The sequence below is a fragment of the Coenobita brevimanus genome, chromosome 2 (assembly GCF_032717465.1).
Source record: "Coenobita brevimanus isolate Jiangsu-jjx chromosome 2, ASM3271746v2, whole genome shotgun sequence".
Classification (NCBI taxonomy): Eukaryota; Metazoa; Arthropoda; class Malacostraca; order Decapoda; family Coenobitidae; genus Coenobita; species Coenobita brevimanus.
This window is the reverse complement of record NC_136955.1, coordinates 20,058,573-20,083,451: the sequence shown is the minus strand read 5'-3', so window position 1 is coordinate 20,083,451 and position 24,879 is coordinate 20,058,573. Positions and strand designations below refer to the sequence as shown.

The 24,879-nt window shown below is 41.4% G+C and overlaps 1 protein-coding gene across 1 annotated transcript in view; it reads left to right on the top strand.

The window, feature by feature from the left end:
• The window catches only part of LOC145391768 (uncharacterized), an 88,352-nt gene that overhangs the window by 27,092 nt on the left and 36,381 nt on the right, over positions 1–24,879 (top strand). The window contains exons 3-5 of the mRNA XM_080266298.1: positions 1,844–1,959; positions 20,923–20,975; positions 23,971–24,144. Coding sequence (XP_080122424.1) covers positions 1,844–1,959; positions 20,923–20,975; positions 23,971–24,144 — 343 coding nt within the window. The remainder of the gene's footprint in view (positions 1–1,843; positions 1,960–20,922; positions 20,976–23,970; positions 24,145–24,879) is intronic.

Sequence of the window (24,879 nt, the reverse complement as noted above, 5' to 3'; positions counted from 1 at the left end):
CCTAATATTCTTCTAAGTGCTTTATTTTCAAACACCAAGAATTTATTTTCCATAGTCACTGTGCTGTACCAAGACTCGTGTCCATAAATTAAGATACTCCTAACCATTACCTTATAAAGTTTGATTTTTGTATGCACAGAGAAATTGTTATTATTTCAAATATTTTTAAGCATTCCCATTGCCTGATTAGCCTTCTTTACCCTTTCCTCGAATTCAAAGTTCAAAGAACCATCCTTGGCTAAGTAAGTACCTAAATATTTAAACCTATCAACTTGCTTTACAACCATACCTCCAATTACACATTCCTGTGCATTTTCCATATTCATATTGATTATTTCAGTTTTTCCACAATTAATAACCAAACCCACCTTGCGACCTTCACTCACCAAACAGTCCAACACTCTCTGCATCTCTTCTGGCCCATTACAAATCAAAACTATATCATCTGCATAATCTAAATCCAAAAGTTTCCTGTTCTCTCCCCAAAGTATACCTGCACCGGTTTCTGTTCCAACGCGTTTCATAATGTAATCAATGACCAATATAAATAGTAAAGGCGATAGAACACCACCTTGAATTACTCCGGACTTGACTTCAAACGAATCACTCAGACAACCATCAACCATCACTTTACAAAATGTGTCCTCATGCATGTTCATAATGACCCTCACAAACTCCTCTGGTATTCCATAATGTCTCATGATCATCCCCATAGTCTCTCTCGAAACACTATCAAAAGCCCTTTCAAAATCAACAAAACAAAGACTTAACGGTACTCTCATTTCATTAACTTGCTGCATCAAATGCCTAACTATAAAGATCTGATCATTGCAACCATACGATACCATACACAAATACTGTCATCTCTACCCCCTCGCCCACCTCAGACCAGCTTCCAGAAGCATATCCACACTCAGATCACTCGCCACTCCATTCAGTCACTTAAAGACAACACACAGCTGCATGCACAGCCTCCTGACATCCGCCCTTCTGAATCCTATCTTCCTCGTGAGGACAGGGTCCACCTGGCCAGGCTGAGATGTGGGCACCATCCAGCCCTCTTAAGCTACCAGAAAAGGCAGGATGACTCCTTTGCTGCTGCCTGTCCAGGATGCAACACAGCACCCCATACTATTAAGCACATTATGGAAGACTGCATTGCACACAATCACCTAAGCCAACAACACAACATACACTCTTTGAGAGCTCTGTGGGAAAGCCCGGTCTCGGCCATGGCCTTCCTAAGGGACTCGGGGCTGTTCGGCCTGACTGCCTAGGGAACAAGTACTACTACTACTACTCTTATTCCTTGCCCAGCTTTCTAAGTTCTGCTTATTCAGAGACCAGTAACTGTGACATTAAAGCACCTCATACACAGTCAGCAACTTAAAACAAGCTCAACAAAGTTTAGAAATGCAGCTATTGGAATCGACGAAGGTGAGCCTTATCTTTTGCTCATTTCAATTTGGCATAATATTGCTACCTCTCATTTGGATTGCTGAGTTGTAACAAGAGGTCAACGTTATAATATGGTGCCAACCATGAGGAGGTGATATGGCAAGAACGTAAAGCATAGTTTCTCTCTCTCTCTCTCTCTCTCTCTCTGCCCTTTTAATATGATATATACACTAGAATACGATGTTAGTCCCGCAGAAGTATTATTACGAGCGAGGGAGAGGCCTTCCCAAGTCTCTCGTCAAGTAGCAACATTTTCTCACATACGAGCGGCCCGACCCTGCCCGGCCCAACACGGACGGGCTTATATCTTAGCTACCACAAGGCCGATCACTGCGTTTTTTTGCACCATATGATAGCCCAATTCTTTAAGATTTGTTTTTGACAGGTTTCATCATACCCAGGGGATGCACATGGCACGTTACACGCGCCAAGCGCAGCACATCGAAAATCTTCAAAAGAGGGCCAAAGGCCAGACAGTTTGCCGTAAAGGCATGAAGCATGGTAGGCAGATAGCCATCAATATACACTAGGCATCCTCGGGGTGTAAGGTAACATTTCAGTGCTTTCGGATTTAAATGGCCTTGCTCGTACCTCGCCGATAAAGGCGTTTTACTGGTTGCAAGAATATAGAGGGACGGTATCTTCTTTTTCTGCCACTGGACCACGAAAAATAGGCTGAAAAGGACGAAAATCCTTGCCGAGTTAGGCGGACGAATTACTGTATAGCTTTGAGGAGAGAGCACATTGTATGTAGTGGAGCAGGCACCATATAACGTACAAGTATAATTCGACCTCATCCACCATAACTTGGCAGAGATTTTTTAACATTTTCCAATATATGGCCTGTAACTCAATGGCAAAATAAGATTATACTGCTGATTTACATCTTTACTGTACTTTGCACTTTTTCGTGTTTAGCATCGTATAATAGTATCAATCTTCTGTTGCGATTTAAGTCAAAATTGAGAAATGAAATTTTGGGGGCTAGGCTGAAGTGGACAAGGTAGTAATTTTTGTAACCACTCTCGAATATTGTAAAATAGTGGTAGATAGCTTCACACGTTCGTTAAACGGAAAATTTTAATCATAGGTAGTACAATAAAACAGACGGAATATTTCTTGTACGAGAACTAGAACTACAAACAACTTTAACCCCCCTCATGAACACATAGAAACCCACACCGGCAGACGAAAAGACGTATTTCCAAACACTTTTGACGACTACTCTCGCCCTTTTCGTTGGACTTACAGACGAAGATAAAATACATAACAGCACAAGCTGGTTATATACAGGATTACTACACCCCATGGAAGAAACAGCAATATCATTCTATTCCAGCTAACGCCAGACGATTTTATTAATCTCTGGGTGAGACTTTGGAGCCTGAATGAATAATGGCATCATTAACATTCTCACCGTGGGAACAACTCTAGCAATAAATTCCTACTAACGCCAGATAATGATACTTACCTGTATTAGGAGTGTGAGAGAATAAACTACAAACACCACATTAACAACGTCCAGAAACTTAGCACCTGCTCATGAAGGTTGGAAAATATTGCCACACAACTTTATACTTCATGCTTCCAGAATGGAAGACACCGCAGCGAGCAGAGTTTAGTTTAATTCCCGCCGTCATCAGTTGAAAAATATTGTGATTATATCTTATATACTTTAATGGTACGCTTAATATTTTCCCTAAACGTTACGTGCTCACATAAATAGGTATTGTTAATGATGATGCACTCTAATGGTAGATAAGTGGTATTAATGTATAAGTTAAAATAAAGTAGACCGATATATAAAATCATCATACACACCTGGTTATTTTCCTTCCTTTGGGTGAGAAAATAGATAATAAAATAAACAAAATATAAATAAAGAACATGATAAGAAGCATCAAATCCTCTCGCAATTGGGAATGGAATGAAGAAAGAAGAATGACTGTGAGGAGACGGAGTGAACAGCATCAACCAGAATCGAGGGTTAAAGTCCATGCCGTGGCGGACATTTAAAGTGCCTACTGGTAGTGTGTCCCTTAATTTATGTTTGCTCCCTGTTTGTCCTACGAATAATACATGCGGATTGTTCTCACACACACGTACACGCACGCACGCGCGCACACACACACACACACACACACACACACACACACACACACACACACACACACACACACACACACACACACACACACACACACACACACACACACACACACACACACACACACCACGCCTGTGCAGCACTTAGAATTTCATATGCTTCATTTTTACTGTAGACCACCTTTGCCAGTTGTTTCTCGCCAGCTTGTGGGAAAGTAAATTCTGGCTGTTCAGTCTCTCCCTCAAGGAGAAAGCCTGTTCATGCAGGAGAATTAACATGACCTAATTTGGAAAGTAATAGACGGAAGACTGGCTGTAGGAAATTAACAAAATAATGCCTGGCTTGGATACAGTAAACAGTCTCGGAAGTTGAAAAAGTCTGTATAAATGCTAACAGAAGGACATTTTAGACTGAAAACGCAGAAGACTGATGGTGTAATATATATATATATATATATATATATATATATATATATATATATATATATATATATATATATATATATATATATATTTATATTTATATTTATGTATATATATATATAGGCACCCCACAATCGTCGTGGTGGGTAAATGGTTAGTATTGTTGTTTACAAAGATGCTAGGCTGATAGTGCCAGTGTTCGAATCCCGGTGTGGGCAGCCAACACCATTTACTAAAATATTGGTATATTGAGTCCTCAGAAAATATATATATGGTGAAGGTAACTGTATGCACCTTAATAATGTAATAGCCTTGTATTCCAGGAGAGGGGATGAATAATTAAGTCTCAAAGGCCTAGCTAAGTTACGAAGGCGGGACCGAGGGTAAGGCGCCTCATGCTTCGGCCTCAACCTTTATTTTCAAGTTTAACTCGTACATAAATGGTAGTTTTAATTCTCAGTCACGAATGTCGAAAATGCAAATACTGAAGGAACAGTATTTTAGACGGCGTGGCAGTAAAAGTGGGAATACTGATGGTGAGGAGGGAAAAAAATGAAAAAGAGAAAAAAAGCTGACTGATGGAGAGAAGTATGATGGTGAGAAAGGAAAACAAAAAATGCTGTCATCTCATGTGTACCCAGTTTTTTGACTTGAAGACTAAAAAATATTAAATGGTGATGGAAAGTACTACGCTGAGAGCAGAAGACGATTGATGACGTAGAAAGATAAAAATAAAATAATGAAAAGAAAAGTACCTCATACATACAGTATGTGGTAGTTTAAGCATCGAAAGTTGGGAAATACTGATACTGATATTTGTGGATTATTTTAAGTATCAAGGTAGAAAAGGAAAATTGTCAGTGTGGAAAATATAAATGAAATAAACAAGACACTTCTGAGATACCTTATTGTTTGTCTCAAAGATTGAAAAATACTGATAGTGAATGAAGAGCATTTTAATGGTATTGCTGAAAAGGAAAATTGTTAGTGTGGAAAATATGAATAAAACAAGGGACCTCATCCATACCTGACACTTTAAGTTTCCAGAGTAAAAAAGTATTGATACAGAGAAAGTGATATTTTACGTATTAAGACAGAAAAGGAAGATAATTAAAAGTGTGGAAAACGCTAATAAAATAAAGAAGCCATTTCATCCATCCCTGATACTTTAAGTCTCAAAGATTGAAGAAATATTATATCGATAGAGCGATGGTTTAGATACTAAGACAGAACAGGGAAATTATTAGTATGGAAAATATAAACAGCACAAACAACGCATTTCTCACAAACCTGATACTTTAAACCCTGAAGGTGGAAAAAATGTTACTCTGTCCTCGGCGTGTGGACGAGAACACGAACCGTCCTTGTCGCCCACATCTCTGGAACGTGAAAGAGAGCAAACGCATTTCCCTCCTTCGTACTCCTGCTTCAAGGCTACGTGCTCTACCTTTACCCTTTGTGGCATGGGTTATATACTCTTTTTTTTCTTTTTCTCTACCATCCTTTCTCCTTTCAATTTTCTTTATTTTTTTTTTCTTTGATCTCTTTTTTTCATGTAGTTTATTCTTCACATCCATTTCTCAGTTAAGCTTTGTTTTACTTCTTTCCCTGATCTATTTTTTCTACACTGTTTCTTCACTTTCTTCTGCTGTTTTTCTCCTTTCACTTTCTTATATTCCCTGCTTTACTTTCTTTTTCTCCATCCTTTATGCTAATTCTTTGACTCTTCTTTACCATCTTTTCTATACTCTTTCCATTCTCAACACTCTCCTCCATTCCCTCTCTTCCACTTCACATCTTCTACAGCCTTTTCTTTCCATTCTAGTTTTCGTATTTTTCATCTTCCCTTTTCTCCATCTTTCACCACTCTCTTCTCTCTCTCTCTCTCTCTCTCTCTCTCTCTCTCTCTCTCTCTCTCTCTCTCTCTCTCTCTCTCTCTCTCTCCTCTGTCTGTCTGTCTCTGTTTGTCTCTGTTTGTCTCTGTTTGTCTGTCTGTCTGTCTGTCTCTCTCTCTCTCTCTCTCTCTCTCTCTCTCTCTCTCTCTCTCTCTCTCTTTCTCCTCTGTTTGTCTGTCTGTCTGTCTGTCTGTCTATCTGTCTCTCTCTCTCTCTCTCTCTCTCTCTCCCTCTCTCTCTCTCTCTCTCTCTTTGTTCCCTGCTTCCTCTTCCCTACATTCTTTTCTTTCCTTTTTCTTCCACTTTTTCTACTCTCTCTTCAACCCTCTCTTCTATAGTCTCTTTTCACTCTTCTGTGGTCTCTTCTCTTCACTCTCTTCAACTCTTTTTTTTCTTTTTATTCACTTTTCTTCTATACACATTCTTCAATCCATTTAGTTTTCATCACTCATTTTCTACTCCTGTTTTCCACTTCATTTTTTCCTCAGCTTCATTTTTTTTTTCTGCTCTCCCAAACACACACACACACACACACACACACACACACACACACAACACCCGTTACACGCAGATCTACACAACACCCCTTACAGACACACCTACACCACACCCACACAAATACACACACGGAAGTCAAACTTCCACACGATCCAATCTCTTTAAAATAACACATCAAATACAGATGACACTGAGGAAAAGAAAACAGAATACAAATGAGTCATGATAAATCCACAAAGCAATTACGAGCTGAAATTAATTAAAGATCCGACGCAGGAGTAAGCCTGATTTATTGCTTGGGTGAGAGGAAAAAGTGTAAATAAACCACAGCTAAGCAGATACTCGTACTCGTATTACTATTCGCTGGCGTATCCTATTTACATGTGGTGTTTTCCCTTTTCTGTCTCGCTGCCTATCTATCTGTTTATCTCTCTCTCTGTATCTATCTGTCTATTCATCTATCTATCTATCTGTCTATGTCTGTCAGAATTTAGTGACATGCTAATTTTTTTCACGAGCACAATTTTAACAATACGACTAAGAGGTAGACCAGACACGTGTCCCAGAAATTCTCGCAACAAATAAGAGGCCGAACATGATTCCAGTTTTAATTCTTTTTAGGTACTGAGGAGGGATGCCTTCACGTGGTGGCACCAGTATAACTCTGCGGCTCAACTGTCCGGTTATACAAACGCCATTTAGTTCCCTTCCTATCCCCCAAAAGGTGGATGTTGAACTAAAGGACACAGGCAACTTAGGCCAGCAGTCCACGGGGTTCATGTCCAAATGACCCTGGAGCTGCTGCTGCTACTACCACCACTACTACTACTACTACTACAACTACAACCACTACTACTACAACTACAACAACAACAACTACTACTAAACTGCTGCTACTACTACTACTACTACTACTACTACTACTACTACTAATAATAATAATAATAATAATAATAATAATAATAATAATCCCTTCCCAATTACAGCATTAAAATCAGTGTATATCAATATAGCATTAAAATCAATATAAAAATGTCAAGAACACACCCTAAAATGAAGATAACAGTCTGCTGAGATGAATAATATCGCAAAAAAGAAATTCATGTACTGGTGGAGCTAAACTTACAGCCATTAGCTTCACCCTTGACCCTCATGGAAGATATAATAGGGAAAGTAACGAATGGAATTGGAAAGAGACCAGTCCTCTGTCTGGTTATAGAAAGTGCAGACAATAGAAGACAACCTTAACATATTTAGCCCCGGACACCATTGGGGATGTGTTGTTTCTAATGCCAGACAATCCTATTAAACTTTAGGTAGATTTATGAAACTGAAAGGATCAGAAGCATAATAGACTTCTTGTGCATCAGAGGCCTTTCCTCAGATGAGAGACTGAAAACTATCGATAGTCAACATAACACACTCAAGTGACACCCTGCACTACAGTGAGTTAGTACGTTCTGTTAGATGACATGTCTTGTATTCTGTTCACTCAGCGACAAGGGATTCACTTCAGCCTAGTAGAGGTATATGTAGGCAAGGAGTTAATGGAGATTGGTTTTATTAGAGATTGTTCTGCAATTATGTCTTTTATATACTCGTTCATACTCCTAGGGAGGAGGAGAAAATTACTATCCATGTATTCCTCACACACACACACACACACACACACACACACACACACACACACACACACACACACACACACACACACGCACACACAGGAGAAGAGGGGGGAGGGGGGGACAACGAGGTAGAAAAAGTTGGAAAGAGGAAGAGTACGCAGGAACGTTGCCAGGTGGTGTTCCTCACCCGTGAAATAACTTTCTGAAAACATTTCTTTCTCTCACGTCCCGAGCTTTGAATTGGTGGAGTGTTATTACGGGAGATAATTGGCCACGTCCTGGGCGAGGCGTTAATCACCTGCCAGCTGGTGATCTAGTTAATAACTTAGATGGCAGCCTAGACGTGTTCAAATGCATGGCTAATTAAGCTACATCTTTATCTCTTTATTACAAGACGTATTCCTGAAGCACACTTCTATCGAGAAGGAGTGGCAATATTGAAGCAAAACAGAAGTCATCGTACTGTAAAATAAATCATCTTCATCATCAACATCAGCTCCATCATTATCATTATAACCTGTCCCTTTTTTTTCATCCACAGGTGAGGTGGGATGGGATCTAAAAATAAATGAAATATAAGAGCATGACAGAGAGGTAGTTAACACAATGCTCAGTGAATATGGGTCACACACACATTGTCACCATTCAAGTTCCAGACCAGTGACTCCACTTCACAGGCAATAATAAAAAGTGGTGATTCGGCTATATTTTTCCTATACAGCAAGTAGGAAGTGCTGCCTCGCTTAAATATACAGGGTTAGACAGGGATACATTTTCATATCCCTTAAATCTCGAGGGACGACTTATCTACTGGATGTTAATCTGACTATATTCTTTATTAGAACCTGTCCTACTTTTATAATCTCTCCATATTCAATACCGAGTGGTAACTAGAGATTAACATTAAAATATAATGCCAGTCATCAAGCAGTGCTATGGAAAGGATGTGGAACCCTAGTATCGTTGCCACTGAGCAACGTGAAATAAACAGCAAAAGGAAGAAAATCTAGGCCAAGTTAGAGCTGAAAAAGCACAACATTTGAAAACTTCACCGCCACAGCGAAACTTCAAGGCGTCTGAGGGTTAAAAGAAAATTCAGACTCTTTTAAGTAACTCTCGAGAAGTAAATACTGATCTAAGCAATTTTGAATAATTTCCATGCACTCTTGCGGACATAAATACTGATCCACTTCCTTGTGAAACATTACGGGCCACTGGGTACACACTTTACAAACTTCCTACTCTTCTGTCTACCCCTCCCCCCTCCTCTATCTTCTCCTCTTCTTCCTCGTCGTCCTCCTCCTTCTCGTCCTCGTCCTCCTCCTCCTCCTCCTCCTCCTCCTCCTCCTCCTTAAGGCCATTTTTTTTTTTCCTCGTGCTCCACTTCCTCTTAGTGCTCAGTCTTGTTCTCTTATTACTTCCCTGGCACTGAGAGAGAGAAGGGGGTGACTTCCTGTACCATATCAGACAGAGTGAGAGAGAGAGAGAGAGAGAGAGAGAGTGTGTGTGTGTGTGTGTGTGTGTGTGTGTGTGTGTGTGTGTGTGTGTGTGTGTGTGTTTGTGTGCGTGTGTGTGTGTTAGTGTGTGTGTGCACGTGCGTGTGAGTGCGTGCGTGCGGTCAAATTATTCAGAGATGGAATCATACCGGGTGTGTAATAAAAACCTCATAGTTGGATGGGGCTTAATACAAATGCGCTGATTACAAATGAGATTCTTGTTTAAAACCACTTGAAAACGTATCATCAAAAGTGCGGAGCTGTTGCTGAATTTTCCCATCCTGATTTCAATGACAAGTTTTACAAAGAACTTCAGCAGCGTCAGACTACAACCTACATCAAGGCCAGGAGGACCGGTCAATCAGTTAAACTCTTAAAGATGAGACAAGGAAAAATATGGCATCTCGCAGTGCCCAATTTGCTTAAGGGTAGATGACTATACTCATTTCGCCTTGACTTAGCCCAGTTTTTCGCCCTTTTGCAGTGTTTTCACGTAGATCAGTGGTAGAAAAAGACAGTATTGCGGCTCCGCTTCCTTCCCATTACACTTCTTCGCAACTAACAATATAATTTAGTGTAAAAGTCTTGTTACAGCTCGGCATTTAGTATCAAGGGATGGCAATTTTAGGCCTAGACAGAGTAAAGGAAGAATTAATGATAGCACATGACTTCTTCTGGTTCTCGTTTCATGGCAAGAATGGATATACTTTTGTGTATGAATATAGTGCTATCCCATGCACAGCGTTCTAAGATAAATATTTACATTAACTCTCCAAATGATGAAGATTCCGTTTACACTAGGGATGGCACATGATACAAAATCTCGGCGTTAGGGAATATATAAAGACAACAACAGGGACAAGGGGGAGTTGCAGTCTGTCCTTTTTGCTGACCCTGCAGATGTCGAAGATTGCTACATTGAAGTTCGGATAACTGACCCACAAAAGGATGGTAAATGTGTGCATTTTGCAGATTATGTTGGAAATTAAGTGTTATGCCCAAAACGAGATCTAAATATAATTCTGCTTCAGTATCCCATTTCCCGTTACCATGGTGTGCAGAGGGCAACAGACATTAATACTTAGCTAAAGGAAGAAGTACACGAAAAACATGCATATGATGCAATAATAAGCATAATTTTTTTAAAATAAGAAAATCTGCACTTCCGTAGAAAATGCGTATACTGTATGAATCCACGATTTTATAAAACACGTGTCGAAGTGACTGTTATTCTGTTCTAGCTGGTACATGACACTTGTATTCAACTTGGAGTGAAAACTGGAGCCTAATAGTGTAATACTGCTACATTAATCCTGTCACGGTTGGAATAAATTTAGTAATTTTGCTATTGCTCTCTACAGCCAGTTTTGTAGAGCTGTGAGTGAGTCTCAGGAACCCGAGTCTTAATATGATGAAATGAGGAGTAGAACTAGAAAAGCATTTGCTATATTTGCCTGACCCTCTAAAAGGCTCGACTAAAGTATAATGTCGGTCAGTAATAGGTGGGATCAGGATAAAGAATAGGGGCCACATACGCTCATCGCTCAGTTGATAAAGACGCGTGAGAGTAGTCAGTCAGGGGTCCTGCCGACTGAGGTGTGCTTCTGATACCATACGTCTGCAAGCTAACAAATTATTCGCGGTTGTTGTTATACAGTTGCCTGTTGTTTGTATTTGTATCTTTAAGTGAAAATTATGCAATATATATCAATATATATATATATATCAATATATATATCAATATATATATCAATATATATATATATATATATATATATATATATATGTATATATATATATACCGGTATGTATAAAATACTTCTGGAGTTTCTGCACACGAATCACATATTATCTAGTCCTACAGTATGCAACAAGCCGGCCGCCAAGTGCTTGCTTCTGCTGAGGGCACTGCCCTGGATATTAAGTCTTAAATCATGTATGTTCGCACGATAAGATAATGAAAGTGAAGCGGGATGGATAATAATATTTCACTGAGGAGTACAGAGTTGCCATTGCAACTGGCAGCTTTGTTTATGAGTTCATAACCTTTATGGAATTTTCAGTTGACATGCATGGCATGCTCGAAGACTAAATTTAAAAATAGGGATGAGTTTAACAATACTATTTGGCATGCGGCCCCAGGGACACGCACTGACACCAAGCTTGACATGCACCATCTCTGATATACTGGGTATGCCCATGCGAATTTTCAGCTCACTTCACCCAGCGGTTTGACCTGTATAAGGTTCCCAGTGTCTAGCGTAAAATCTGGCACAAAAGTGAGCGTGGTTCGTGTGCAACTGAATGCAAGGAGTTATTACTTACACCATCGTTGTCAGCTCATCAATCCGCGTCTTCTGATGTATAGCACGTAGAAATTCGAGTGTCAAATGTGGACACATACACACACACACACACACACACACACACACACACACACACACACACACACACACACACACACACACACACACACACACACACACACACACACACACACACACACACACACACACACACACACACACACACACACACACACACACACACACACACACACACACACACACACACACACACACACACACACACACACACACACAGAGACACACACACACAATTATTCGCATAGTATAGTGATTATCGGCGTGGTCCAGCTAACAGGCACCAGACTGGCTGGCACACGATAATCAAGTAGGGCCTGAAAGGGCCTACACAGGTCCCCAAAAGTACCCTAAACAGAGGTATGACCAGGTGACATCGCATAGTGTCCTGTTAGACACAGAGAAGATTGCTAGAGCCATTTCTAGTTTGAACCAGGTCTTGGCTGGGGTAAAGTGTCTTAAGTAACTCGGAGACAAAGGCAATTGTAGGCCGGCCCCTGCCAGTAGCAGGAACCGTCAAAAAGAAATAATGTAACCTGATTTTGTTAGAAGAGGAGGAGGAGGAAGAAGAAGAAGAAGAGGAAGAAGAAAAGGAAGAAAGAAAGCAGGATAAAGAGGAGGCAGAAGAGGAAGAAGAAGAAGACGAAGAAGAAGAAGACGATGGAAGTTGGAAGAAGACCAGGACGAGGACTAAACAGTTACGAACAGATGTGGAGGGAAAAAGTGACAAAAAAGAAAGAAAGAAGAGAAGAGATGAGACACAGGTTGAATGAACGAGGGCGAGTGGTTTGTGAAGATGGGAAGAGAGGGATAGACAGAAAGGAGTGTGAGGAAAGGGAGAAAGAAGAGAAAGAGATGAGACAAAGGAGGTATGAAACAGGAAGTGTGGATGATAAAGACGGAAGGCAAGGGAGAGAAGGAGGGATGGAAGATGAAAGGAGGACGTGAGAAAAATGAGGGGGAGTGAAAAGTAGGACAGGAAGGGATTATGGAATGAAGGATGGAGGGGGATGAAAGAGGAGGAGGGAGACAATACGGGGCGTGGAATAAGGAAGGAGGGAGGACGAAGAGGAGGAAGAGAAATGGAAGGAGACGGGAGAAAATAATGTGGAGGAAGGAGGAAGAAGAACGATAGGAAGGGGAAGAGAAAAGTGGGCAATAGAGAAGACGGGCATAAACAGACTACACAGACCTTTCAGTCCTGTTTAGATTTGGCTGTAATCTGTTCAGTCCAACGACCTTTTTCTGTTTTATTTTTTCTACCGCCAGATGATTAGTTTTTGTGCGTCAGGGGGAACGTCTTGTAGAGAAGGAGCTACTTGAAGCTCAGTCTAACATCCCTAGTACGAAAAGTCTCCCCTAATCTGAAAGAAATTGCCTAACGATAGCAAGAATAAACACAAAACACGTCACCGGACTGAAGTGATATTAAGAACAATACTTATTTCATTTTTTAAAAATCCCAGAAAATTAAGATTATGACAACGAGTCACAAAAATCTCCTCGTACCCTAGATCAGTGGTTCCCATTTTATTTATTGTGAACGCTAGACAAAAAACCGCAACACACGTGGCCCTCTCCACATTTTCATATGAAGAAGCAAGATAGCAACATAGCTCGAATGAGTATGTTGGATAATAAAATTGTAGCAACTCGGTTAATTAGAAGTCGAGACGAGACTCAAGCACGTAAAACAACACTTTTAAGGGAGTACCGAGAACTCAGCGGTACAACTGTGATTAGATTTTTACCACTAAGTTGGCTATCAGTGCTTAAGTCATAACTTGGGCACAAAAGTAGTCATCTTTCTCTTGGAACTAAATATGCTGTTGCGGTTTGGTAATTAAGAACATAACATACTCTGCGTTGTCAAAACACGAAGACTGCAGTGCCAGAAATATCCAAACACCCACTTTCAGGATAAGAGGGTGACTTTCTGTTCTCGTCCAAAACTTTGTCAACTCCTCCTTCGAATGTGTCCTTGGCAAATCAATCGCTTCATAGTTCCTGGATTCATCTTGGACACTTACTTGGTATGCTGTGCATGAAAATGGAAACAGGATTCCTTGATATGCTTCCTCAGGAAACTGATGGCGAAAATCTATATTTAGTGACTCCAGACCATCTCAGATATATATATTTTTTTTAATGTAAGAGAGAAGAAACCAAAGGCCAGGAGCTCGCAAACCGTTCCTTCCGAAAAAACAAAACAAAAAAACAATATAGAAGAGAGCCAAATTCAAGATCCGGTCATTTCGAGATGCCTGGACACACTGCGTTTGAAAGACTGGAGATCATGGGAAGTAGAAAATAAAGACAGAGGGAGACAGTTCCAGAGTTGACCTGTTGCATAAATGAAGGACTGGGAGTAACGGTTAAGTCTTGCATTAAAGAGTTGGACAGAAAAGGGATGAGAGTTTGTTGCTAGACGGGTGCTACGCACCCGTCGTAGAGGTACAGGGATGCGGGCAGACAGTTCAGAGAAGCAGTGACCATTGAAGTAGCGATAGAAAAGAGATAAAGATGCAACAGTGCGGCGAAGAGACAGAGATTGAAGGGAGTCGGTAAGAGGAGGAGAGTTGATGAGACGAAAAGCCTTTGACTCCACCCTACTGAGAAGAGCTGTATGTGGGAAGCCTCCCCACACATAAGAGTTGTACTCTACACCTCCTCCTCGGGGCCATGGCCCCCTGTTTGGGAACTGCTGCCCTAGACCGTAGATCATTGAGTCGTATAGTAATGTCGGTGGAAACAATACCTTGCAAGGCTGAAATCTCTAGAAAAGAAGTTCCCGGACTTTTTCTTAGCAACCATATACCCTCTAAGTTATCTGATCATCGACACGTACTCCCACGACTGAGGCACTGAATAATATAAGAGCACTCCATTAATCCAGTATAGAAGGGCAACACAGTAGCTGTTGTAATAAAATGTTCATTATTATATACTTTTTCAAGTATATAATAATGATCATTTTATTACAACACTGTGTCAAAAATAGCACAGTATAATAATCAAGACAACCATTATTGCATGTGAATGTGAATGATATGCACGATTTTTGGAAACTAGGTTCTCAGATCTCATTACTATTTCATGAATGATATTGTAAGGATTAGTATACTTTACACTAGTTTTTCACCAACCCTCAATGTACCCCCTGGAAACCCTCTTGTGTGACCTTGAGGATTTACGAACCCTATTTTGAAAGTCCCTGATCTGGAAGATATTTTATAGGTGCAATAGAGTGTAATTTAAGAAACAAACTATACTAATAATAAAATACAAGATAATACTACAAACTCTGCATTTTTCATTTGCATATGCACAGCGCAGTCCATATACTACACCCGATGTCTGTACGAATGTGTTGTAGGAATGGCTCATGTAGCTTTTCCAGTGTCTACCCTGTATCAGTTTGTTTCCATATCACTATTAATACTTACACTGTCTTGTTTTTACGCACATTCATAGCATGGTTCAGAAGAAATTTCGTAAAGCATGCAAAGTATCTACGCCTTGTAACCTACCAGCAGAGTGACCCATCTGAATAACACATAAGACAGGCAGGCATATAGCATGGACAGTCCTGTAAATAGGCTTACACGGTATTCCATGGTGTATGGCAAAATTCAGAAGGTTATCATTTCCATAATTTCAAGTAATAAATGTCGGTGTATACCAGTAGGGATCTAATAGTCTCAGAGGTGTTATATTTGCTGATGACATTATGACGATAATGGTCTGCCTCATAATTCACCCATAAGGACGTCAGTAACTACACTTCATAAATATTTCAGAATTCTGGCCATACTGATAAAGCGTAATCTTTGGAACACTTATCCCAGAAGACATTGCTTCAAGAAGACTAGCGGTGGTCTACCAATTATGTATGCATTCATTGCCAAGAAAATAAGATAAAGGCACGATGATGAGAGAGAGAGAGAGAGAGAGAGAGAGAGAGAGAGAGAGAGAGAGAGAGAGAGAGAGAGAGAGAGAGAGAGAGAGAGAGAGAGGAGAGTATAAAGAAAACAAGCGAGCAGAGGCATGGGTATAAAGAGGCACAAACAGCAAAAAAACAAAAGGAAATGGAGACAGTAAGAGTAAAAGAGGAAATGAGAGTCAGTAAAGAGTGTGTAAAAGAGCCTTAGCTGAGAGTCTGGCAGAGAGGGAAGAAAGGAAGGTAGGAAGGAAGGAAGAGAGAGAGGGAGGAAGGAAAGAAAGAAGGAAGGAGGGAAATAAGGAAAGATGAAAGAAAGTAGGACTGCAGTACGTAAGGTAGGAACACAAGCTGGCAAGCAAGCAAGTATGGAAGTAAGGAAGGAAGGAAGGAAACAAGCAAAAACAGACGAATGAAAAAAGGAAGGAAGAAAGAAGGATATGAGAGAGAAAGATGGAAGGGAAGCAGAGTTGGAGACAGAGAGAAGGAAAGGGAGAATCTGAAGGAAAAGAAGGAAGGAAGCTGAGAGTAAGGCAAGGATTGGAGGCAGAGAAGCGGGAGAAGGACAGAAGGAAGGAAGGAGGTTATCAAATGTGAAGGAAAGAGAAAGACAGGAAGGGAAGGATGTAAAAAAGATGGACATGAACGGAAAAGAGACCAAAGGTTGAAGGAACTGAAGGAAGAACTATAAAATGAGAAAGAAGGAAGGGTATGAGGTAGAGGGAAGGAAGAGGGAAGGAAGGAAGAAAGAAGAAAGGACAGAAGGCAGAAAGATGGAAGGAAGGGTGGGAAGGAAGGAAAGAGGGAAGGATAGATGGAAGGGAGGAAAGAAGGGAGAAAGGGAGGCAAGAAGGACGGAAGGAAGGAAAGTCTTCAATTATCCAGAAAAAAAACGGAAGAAGAAAAGGAAGGATCGAAGGGTAGGAAAAGAAGAAAGGCAGGAAGAAAAGAGGGAAGGCAGGAATGAAAGTGAAAGCTTGATGTAGGGAAATAAGAAAGTATGGGAGGAAAGAAGAAAAGTCAAGAAAAGAAGGAAGGAAAGAAAGAAGGAAGGAAGGTAAGAAGGAAAGACTGAATGAAGAAATGCCTGAATGAATGAATGAAAGAAGGAAGTTAGAAAGAAAGGAAGGAAGGCAGGAAGGAGGGAAGAAAGAGCAAGCAGAGATGGATGAGGGAACGAAGGATGATGAGATAAAAAAAAGAGAGAGAAAAAGGAGGAGGAAATGAATGGGAAGAAAAAATGTGAAGGAAGGAAGAAGGGGCGAGCAAGGAAGGAGGAACGGAAGGAATGAAGCAAGGGAAGGAGAAGAGGGACTGAGGGAAGATCTGGTTGGAAATTGGGAGTAGAACGCAAGGAAGGAAGGAAGAACAATTGAAGGGTGTAGGAATGCAGCAAGGAAGGGAAAGATTGGATTAGAATGAATGGAAAGTGTAGGAAGAAGAAAAGAAAGTGTTAAGGGAATGGAGGGAAGTGTTTGAGGGGCGGAGGGAGGGAGCGAGGAGAAGAAGGGAAGTAAGAAGGTGGAAGAGTTTGGAGGAACTGTGGGCGAAATATTGACATTATGTTTACGATGCCTTTGTGGCCAGGGGTAGAGTGACACTTGGGCCATCATAACAATAAAGTGAATGGGAAGGCTCAGTCTCATCCCAAGTATTGTTTGTAAAATAAATATATATACTCTTTTCTCTAACTTGGCCTAAAATTACCTTGCAGAATTAATATATACTCCTTTTTACTCTAAGTTGGCCTAAAATTACCATCTCTCCATCACGAATGTTGATTTGTAACAATAGATTATCACTAGGATATGATGCTAGTCAGGAAAAAGTGCTATGGAAAGGATGTAGAGATGTAGCATTGTCTTCTGCTGTATAAGCATCAAAAGGACGAACATCTGGGCCACGATAAGGTAAAGAACTATCGTAATTGTTTGATATTATGAGATTCAATTTAACTAGATGATGATCACAGTTGCTATGGTGTTATTTGCTTTATCTTGTTATAAGTGCAAAGAAATAAGTGGTAATGATAGTGTTTTTGGCAACACTAACTCTGTGTGTGTGTGTGTGTGTGTGTGTGTGTGTGTGTGTGTGTGTGTGTGTGTGTGTGTGTGTGTGTGTGTGTGTGTGTGTGTGTGTGTGTGTGTGTGTGTGTGTGTGTGTGTGTGTGTGTGTGTGTGTGTGTGTGTGTGTGTGTGTGTGTGTGTGTGTGTGTGTGTGTGTGTGTGTGTGTGTGTGTGTGTGTGTGTGTGTGTGTGTGTGTGTGTGTGTGTGTGTGTGTGTGTGTGTGTGTGTGTGTGTGTGTGTGTGTGTGTGTGTGTGTGTGTGTGTGTGTGTGTGTGTGTGTGTGTGTGTGTGTGTGTGTGTGTGTGTGTGTGTGTGTGTGTGTGTGTGTGTGTGTGTGTGTGTGTGTGTGTGTGTGTGTGTGTGTGTGTGTGTGTGTGTGTGTGTGTGTGTGTGTGTGTGTGTGTGTGTGTGTGTGTGTGTGTGTGTGTGTGTGTGTGTGTGTGTGTGTGTGTGTGTGTGTGTGTGTGTGTGTGTGTGTGTGTGTGTGTGTGTGTGTGTGTGTGTGTGTGTGTGTGTGTGTGTGTGTGTGTGTGTGTGTGTGTGTGTGTGTGTGTGTGTGTGTGTGTGTGTGTGTGTGTGTGTGTGTGTGTGTGTGTGTGTGTGTGTGTGTGTGTGTGTGTGTGTGTGTGTGTGTGTGTGTGTGTGTGTGTGTGTGTGTGTGTGTGTGTGTGTGTGTGTGTGTGTGTGTGTGTGTGTGTGTGTGTGTGTGTGTGTGTGTGTGTGTGTGTGTGTGTGTGTGTGTGTGTGTGTGTGTGTGTGTGTGTGTGTGTGTGTGTGTGTGTGTGTGTGTGTGTGTGTGTGTGTGTGTGTGTGTGTGTGTGTGTGTGTGTGTGTGTGTGTGTGTGTGTGTGTGTGTGTGTGTGTGTGTTTTGCAAACTGAATTCTAATCGGGTGAAAGATGCAAACATGCAGTCACGGTCGATAATTCCCATTCACTCCTTGGATTCCGATCTAATACAAGTGAGGTTTAAATAATTCTCAGTATATAGCCAGACATCTTATTCCTGAGAGGGGTGGACGCAGATGAATCTCCTACATGTCATTCTGTCCTCCGCCGTCAAACTGCCCTTTCTCCTAATCACATCCCCTTCACTCATGTACAGTTGGCTACGCATGAACCTGAGATAGTGTCTGTGCGGCGTAAGTCTAGCTGCGGTTTCTCACCAACAGGCATCACAGTTACGTGGCCAGTTCACGTAATATTTGACTCTTCCGTTCTTTCATGTCAATGCCACCAATGTGAATATGGCAAGGCTCTCAAGTGTACCAAATGCTGGACCTCTGCTACATGCTGATGCTGTCCCACTTCATATACTGTCAACTGTACCTCTCCATCCCACTCTTTCATTTCTTTGGTTTCCCCCTTCCCGTCCCCTCATCCACCTCACTCAGATGCATTCTCTTAGGCACTCACTCATTCCACGCCTGCTTATTACTTTCTAGCAGATCTGACAGTGATTCAGTGCCCGCTGGGATAAAGAGTATGTTTTGTGTGTGATCGATTCGCATACCCAAGTGACTCCTGGAGGCTTTTTAACCATATAATGACCCGTATTCTCCCCAACATCTCTTCTTAAGCGATTCATTTTGCTTATTACTCCTTGCTGTCCCTACTGAGTATAAAAAACATACAAACTGATATTAACTAGCCGTATCCAAAAATAAATCGCCAAGGAAGAAGTGCTAGGGAGTCTCATTACCCGATGAGAGTACGGACCCCTATTACACCTTGCCGTCCTCCTCTGTGTTCTTTAAATCATTCCAATATCACCATACTCTGCATAAATAACGTATAAAAGGATATTAACCAGCCATATCCAAAAATAAATAGTTAAGGAAGAGCTGTTAGGGAGGTTCCTTAACCCACGAGAACACAAACCAGAGCGGATTCATTCTTCTAATACTGCTTTTGTTGTGAACTTCCTAGTGTCATAAAAAAAAAAAAAACATGTCAAACTTGCCATTACCACACCATGTAGAAATGCGTCAGCGAAATTTTGTTTATGGTTGTTCAACAGTTTCAGCTCGACTTGGACCGAAATTCTTGTACACTGTCTTCTCAGTTATGCAAAAAATGCATTTATGGGCATTTTTCTTCCATATAAACATTTTACGCCTCTAGCAATTAAAGAAAAATTTCGTAATCTCCTTTCTCCCTCCAGATATGATAGAACGATGAAGAAGAATCAGTGTATGTACGAGTATGTTGTGATTTTCTACATATTACACAACACGTTGCTGGAAGGTAGAAGGGCTTGTTAGTACGTATGCCCCAAGCTATGAAAGAGAGAGAGAGAGAGAGAGAAACGTGATGGAAAAGGAAGAATTAATAGAGGCAGTGTGGAGGAACAGCAAACTAAAGGCCAAAGCAACTTACATATAGAGAGAAAATGTGATGAAACAGATGTAAATAGATAGTGTGGAAAGTAGTAGCTTGAAAAAAATAAGTGAATAACAGTGAAGGAGAAAAGAAATTCGAGATAAAGGTGACTCTGTACAACCCTTTGACAGTGATGCTGGAACATCAGTATATTAATGGGCAGTAGAGCATGAGAGGATGAGTACCCTCTGTGAAGATCGAATTCTCACGATGGGTGGTGTACACAGTAGTAGGGTGTAACTTGCAGGTTTCTAAGAGTTCAGTACGTGGAGGTAGAGAAAGTGTGTGTGTGTGTGTGTGTGTGTGTGTGTGTGTGTGTGTGTGTGTGTGTGTGTGTGTGTGTGTGTGTGTGTGTGTGCGCACGCGCGCGCTGATAAAACTTAATGGGTTGATGATGGGTGATTGGGTAGCGGAGTTGTAATGCACACTGAAGATGGGCGTTCTATCTAAGTCTGTATGTGGGCGGCGACTGTTTACATCAACATTTTCTCGTATCAGAACAGAGTAAAGAACAAGGAGAAAGTAAGCACACGCTGATATTATATACCTGGTAGGGATGAGTACCGATAATGTAAGCCAGTTATTTGTGTCCTCTTTCCACACCATTTAGTTCAGCAGTCAGTGTTCTCATGTTTCTTTTCTCCCCACAGTGCCGAGGGCAGTAAGCGGCAGCAGTGGAGGCGTCGGTATCAGTGGAAATCAGGTAAGTTCACTCGATAACAGAAGTCCTGTCCTATTCCTTTGCTTTCTTTTCCTTTCATGGATCTTTGAATAGTAGTCTGATGAATCTATAGCATCTGACATTAATGACACTGATCTGCTGCCAGATATTGTAGTCAGTTTTGGTCACTGGAGATTTACTACAGATATTATTTAAGTACACAGGGTCACATATCAGAGCAACAGCAATCCGAGATTGCAAACCTCCTCCAAGGAGGAGGTGCAATTATTGTAGGCATTATTTATAAAGATAGAAGCAAAAATGTTCAAAGTGCCACTATCCCGCAATGATAAAGAATCCTTTTACATATTCCTGGATCTGGATGATGATCCGAATCACTACCAAATCTACTACATTGTTCCTTGGGCCATACCCTACCCCTCCAAAAAAATTTCAGTAAAATCCATTCATAGCTTTTAGAGTAATCCTGCAAACAGACAAACAGAAAAACAGACCAACAAACCAACGCAGCCAAAAACGTAACCTCCTTGGTGGGCGTAATAAGAACATAAGCCCGTCTCCGGCAACATCCTCTATGGGTCAGCCCCCCCACCCCACCCACATCTGTTTTTCCCATGGACCTGATCTCATTTCATTGACCCATTTTCCTTTATGGAACTATTTTCCCTCTTGGCTCTCTTTTTCCATCACTTTACTTCCCTCCTTGGGCCTATTTTTCACATGACCTAATTTTCATGCATGGTTAAGTTTTCTTCCTCCATGAACTTGCTTTTCCCCGCGGACCTTTTTTTTTTTTTTTTTCATCTGAATCTATTTTCCGCTTTGGGCAGATTTTCTCCATTGCCGTGTTTCCTCGGGACAAGTTTTTTTTCTTTCTATGGAAGTTCTGTTCTTCCTGTGACCAACTTTTCCCGTACAGTCTACCTACTTTTTCCCCCCATGGACACGTTTTCTTTCCATAGACGTATTTTCTTCCACGAACCTATTTTCATCATTGACTTATTCTTCCCCATGGGCCAATTTTCTCCCCAAGTGGAAACGTTAATTACTCATACTGATTTCTTTCCTTCCATGGACCTCCTTCTGCTATGGTCCTTTGCTGCCTACTGTGCCTATGTTTCTGCTTGGGTTAATTTCTCCAAAGGAAGTATTCCCCCATGAACCTATTTTGCCACACGTACCTTTTCTACCTATGGGCCTGTTTGCGCCATGGACCTATTCCACATTGAACCTAATTTCCCCTGTCCACCCACCTTCCCACCCAGTCACAAACTCACATACATAGCCACTCACCTGGTGTAGCAAGGCTATCTTTCTGCCTTGTTCTTTGACACCTACCAATCCATAAATCTCATCCTTTCACCCACCCTAGCCCACCTACCCACCCAATTAACCCAACCACCCACCCCATTAACCCAACCACCCACCCACTCTGCTCTGCCTATCCCACTCGCCCACCCACCCCACTCACTCTGCCCGCTCCATCCACTCTGCCATCCCACCCACCCTGCGCACCCATCTGTTCCAGTCTCCTTGCATGTCCATCCACCCACCGAGTCCACATCCGCAGTAACCCCACTCCGTCCACGCACCTACTCACTCCATGCCACAAGTGTAGAGTCTCTACACTGTGCTCCATCCTGTCTACTTACCCGCTCCCCTCCACCCACCATTCACACCCATCCAGCCATCCACACTGCACACCCATCCTGCTCACCCCATCTGTACCATCTCACCCTAGCTATTCATCCACCCACCATCCCACCCCACCTGTCTACTCGCCAAACTCCATTGGTAAGATGAGTTACAAGTTTCCTCACACACACACACACACACACACACACACACACACACTCTCTCTCTCTCTCTCTCTTTTAGAGTATGAAGTAAGAGAAAGTGCATATGTACAAGCCCACGTGTTATTTCTTTTCTTACGATATATTCTAAGCATGTGACGATGGTAGGATACATCTGAAACTTCTGTATGGTTTCCGGCCACACTCTAAAGTGGGATACAGACTAAGCACATTTAAGTCATTGGTGTGTCAATAATGATAATGAAGAATTAGGGCTTCGTTTACACCTTCGAGTTTTCAGTTTTTATGATGTGCTCGAGAGAGAGAGAGAGAGAGAGAGAGAGAGAGAGAGAGAGAGAGAGAGAGAGATTTTGTTGCAGACAGTACCACATTCATATGGTTTCTCGGGAGTAGCCCCGAAAGGCCGAGTACATCCATCACATATACACTTGCAGCTATCAGACAAAATTATTAAGCCTGAAAGGGAACCGTGGAAGTAGAAGACGTTAAGGAAGGCTATATTGTAATCTCCTGTCTTCAAGATGTGTCTCCTGATCTAGATAGTATCGTCTAAGAAAAAATAAATAAAAAATAAAATTAAGACGCTGTCATGGTAAATGTGTTGATGCATGCGTTACAGTGAGTGTTTATATTTTTATCTTCATTAGCACAGCTGCGAAATACCTCATAGTCAAACTAGTGAGTATACCTTAGTGAAAAAAAAAATCAAGCAATAAAAAAATATAATGACAGCAATTTATTAGTGTGGAGATTTGATTATCATAATTTATAGTCAAGAATAAGTTTTTTGCCTTGCAGTATGTTTACGTCTTATTTGCTTTATTCGCGTTACTTCGAACCGATTATATTCTGCTTGAAAGAGAATGCTCACAACCTCTCAGGCTGAAAAATGTCTCTTCTTAATGGAATCTAGGAATCTGGAGCCGTTGTCGTTGAGCTCCAGGCCCATGTGGACGTGACCCCGGTGAACTGCAGGCTGAAGTTGTCCTCCTGCAGTCCATTAAACTCCTTTGGGAGATAGAGAAGTTGAGGGACGGTCGAGTAATCGGGTACCTTCACGACTCACTTTAATTGGTGTTACCACGCGAAGGCGTCCCTGTCCAGTATCTGCAACGAGCTAAAAGTAAATTGTAAAAAAATGCATTGTAGGATTTAAGGAGTTTCAGATTCTTTATTAATACTTTGTCTCTCCTCCCCAGAGCACGAGCAGCAATAACCGTCTGGAACGAGCACCCCCATCCCGACCAGCGCCAAGGTGGGACCAACCCCTCCTGAGGCCACAGTTCGACAACAGCAGCAGCAACAGGGTGGTGGCAGCGGCTGGCAGAACTGCTTTTCTTCACTGCCTCGTCAAACACCTTGGGAATCGTGTGGTAAGTAGAAAAATAAATAAATAAAACTTCTGGTCTGTGTAATCATCAGGGTAACAAAATCGGATGGCCTCTGTAATTGATTGTTTAGTTTAACAGTGATCTGTTTTCAGTAGTCTGGTTGCTATTAAAATGGTCTGTATTCATCAACTCAATATTATCTGGCTGAAATCGTCAGTGCTTCAATCGCCCAGTTCAAACCGCACGGTATAAATAAGTGCTCAGCTGAAATCAACTGAAAAGTTACACATTAACACCAGCCGTAACAGCAGGGAGGCAGGGATAGCGGTTAGGATATCGCTTCACTGCCTTTCCAGATACATCGGCAATGAAGTGTTTTCTACCAAAATCATCTAGTTTAGTTTTTCAGCCCTCTAGTGCGAGTAGTTAGGAGGATATTCAATTTTTGGGTTAATATTTCAATAGTCTGATCAGAGAAAGTTCATTAGGTCTATGATCTAGTTGATTCTGGCCTTCGTTCCTACATTTCACAACGTGGAAATGTTTTGTTTATTCTCTTCCTTCTATGTGTTGATTGTTCTTCTAACCGACGCGTGATGTCATGACCTCACGCCCTTACCTCTGAACTGATTAACCTGAAAATTTCTACAGTGCATTTACTCATAACGGACCAGCAATCCCTACTCCATTCAGCTTAGTTGGCGGCCAAGTATTGTCAGACTGGAAGGTAATTTTGACTGGCAGTTAAGGAGTGTCGTGACTTCTTCATAACTATGA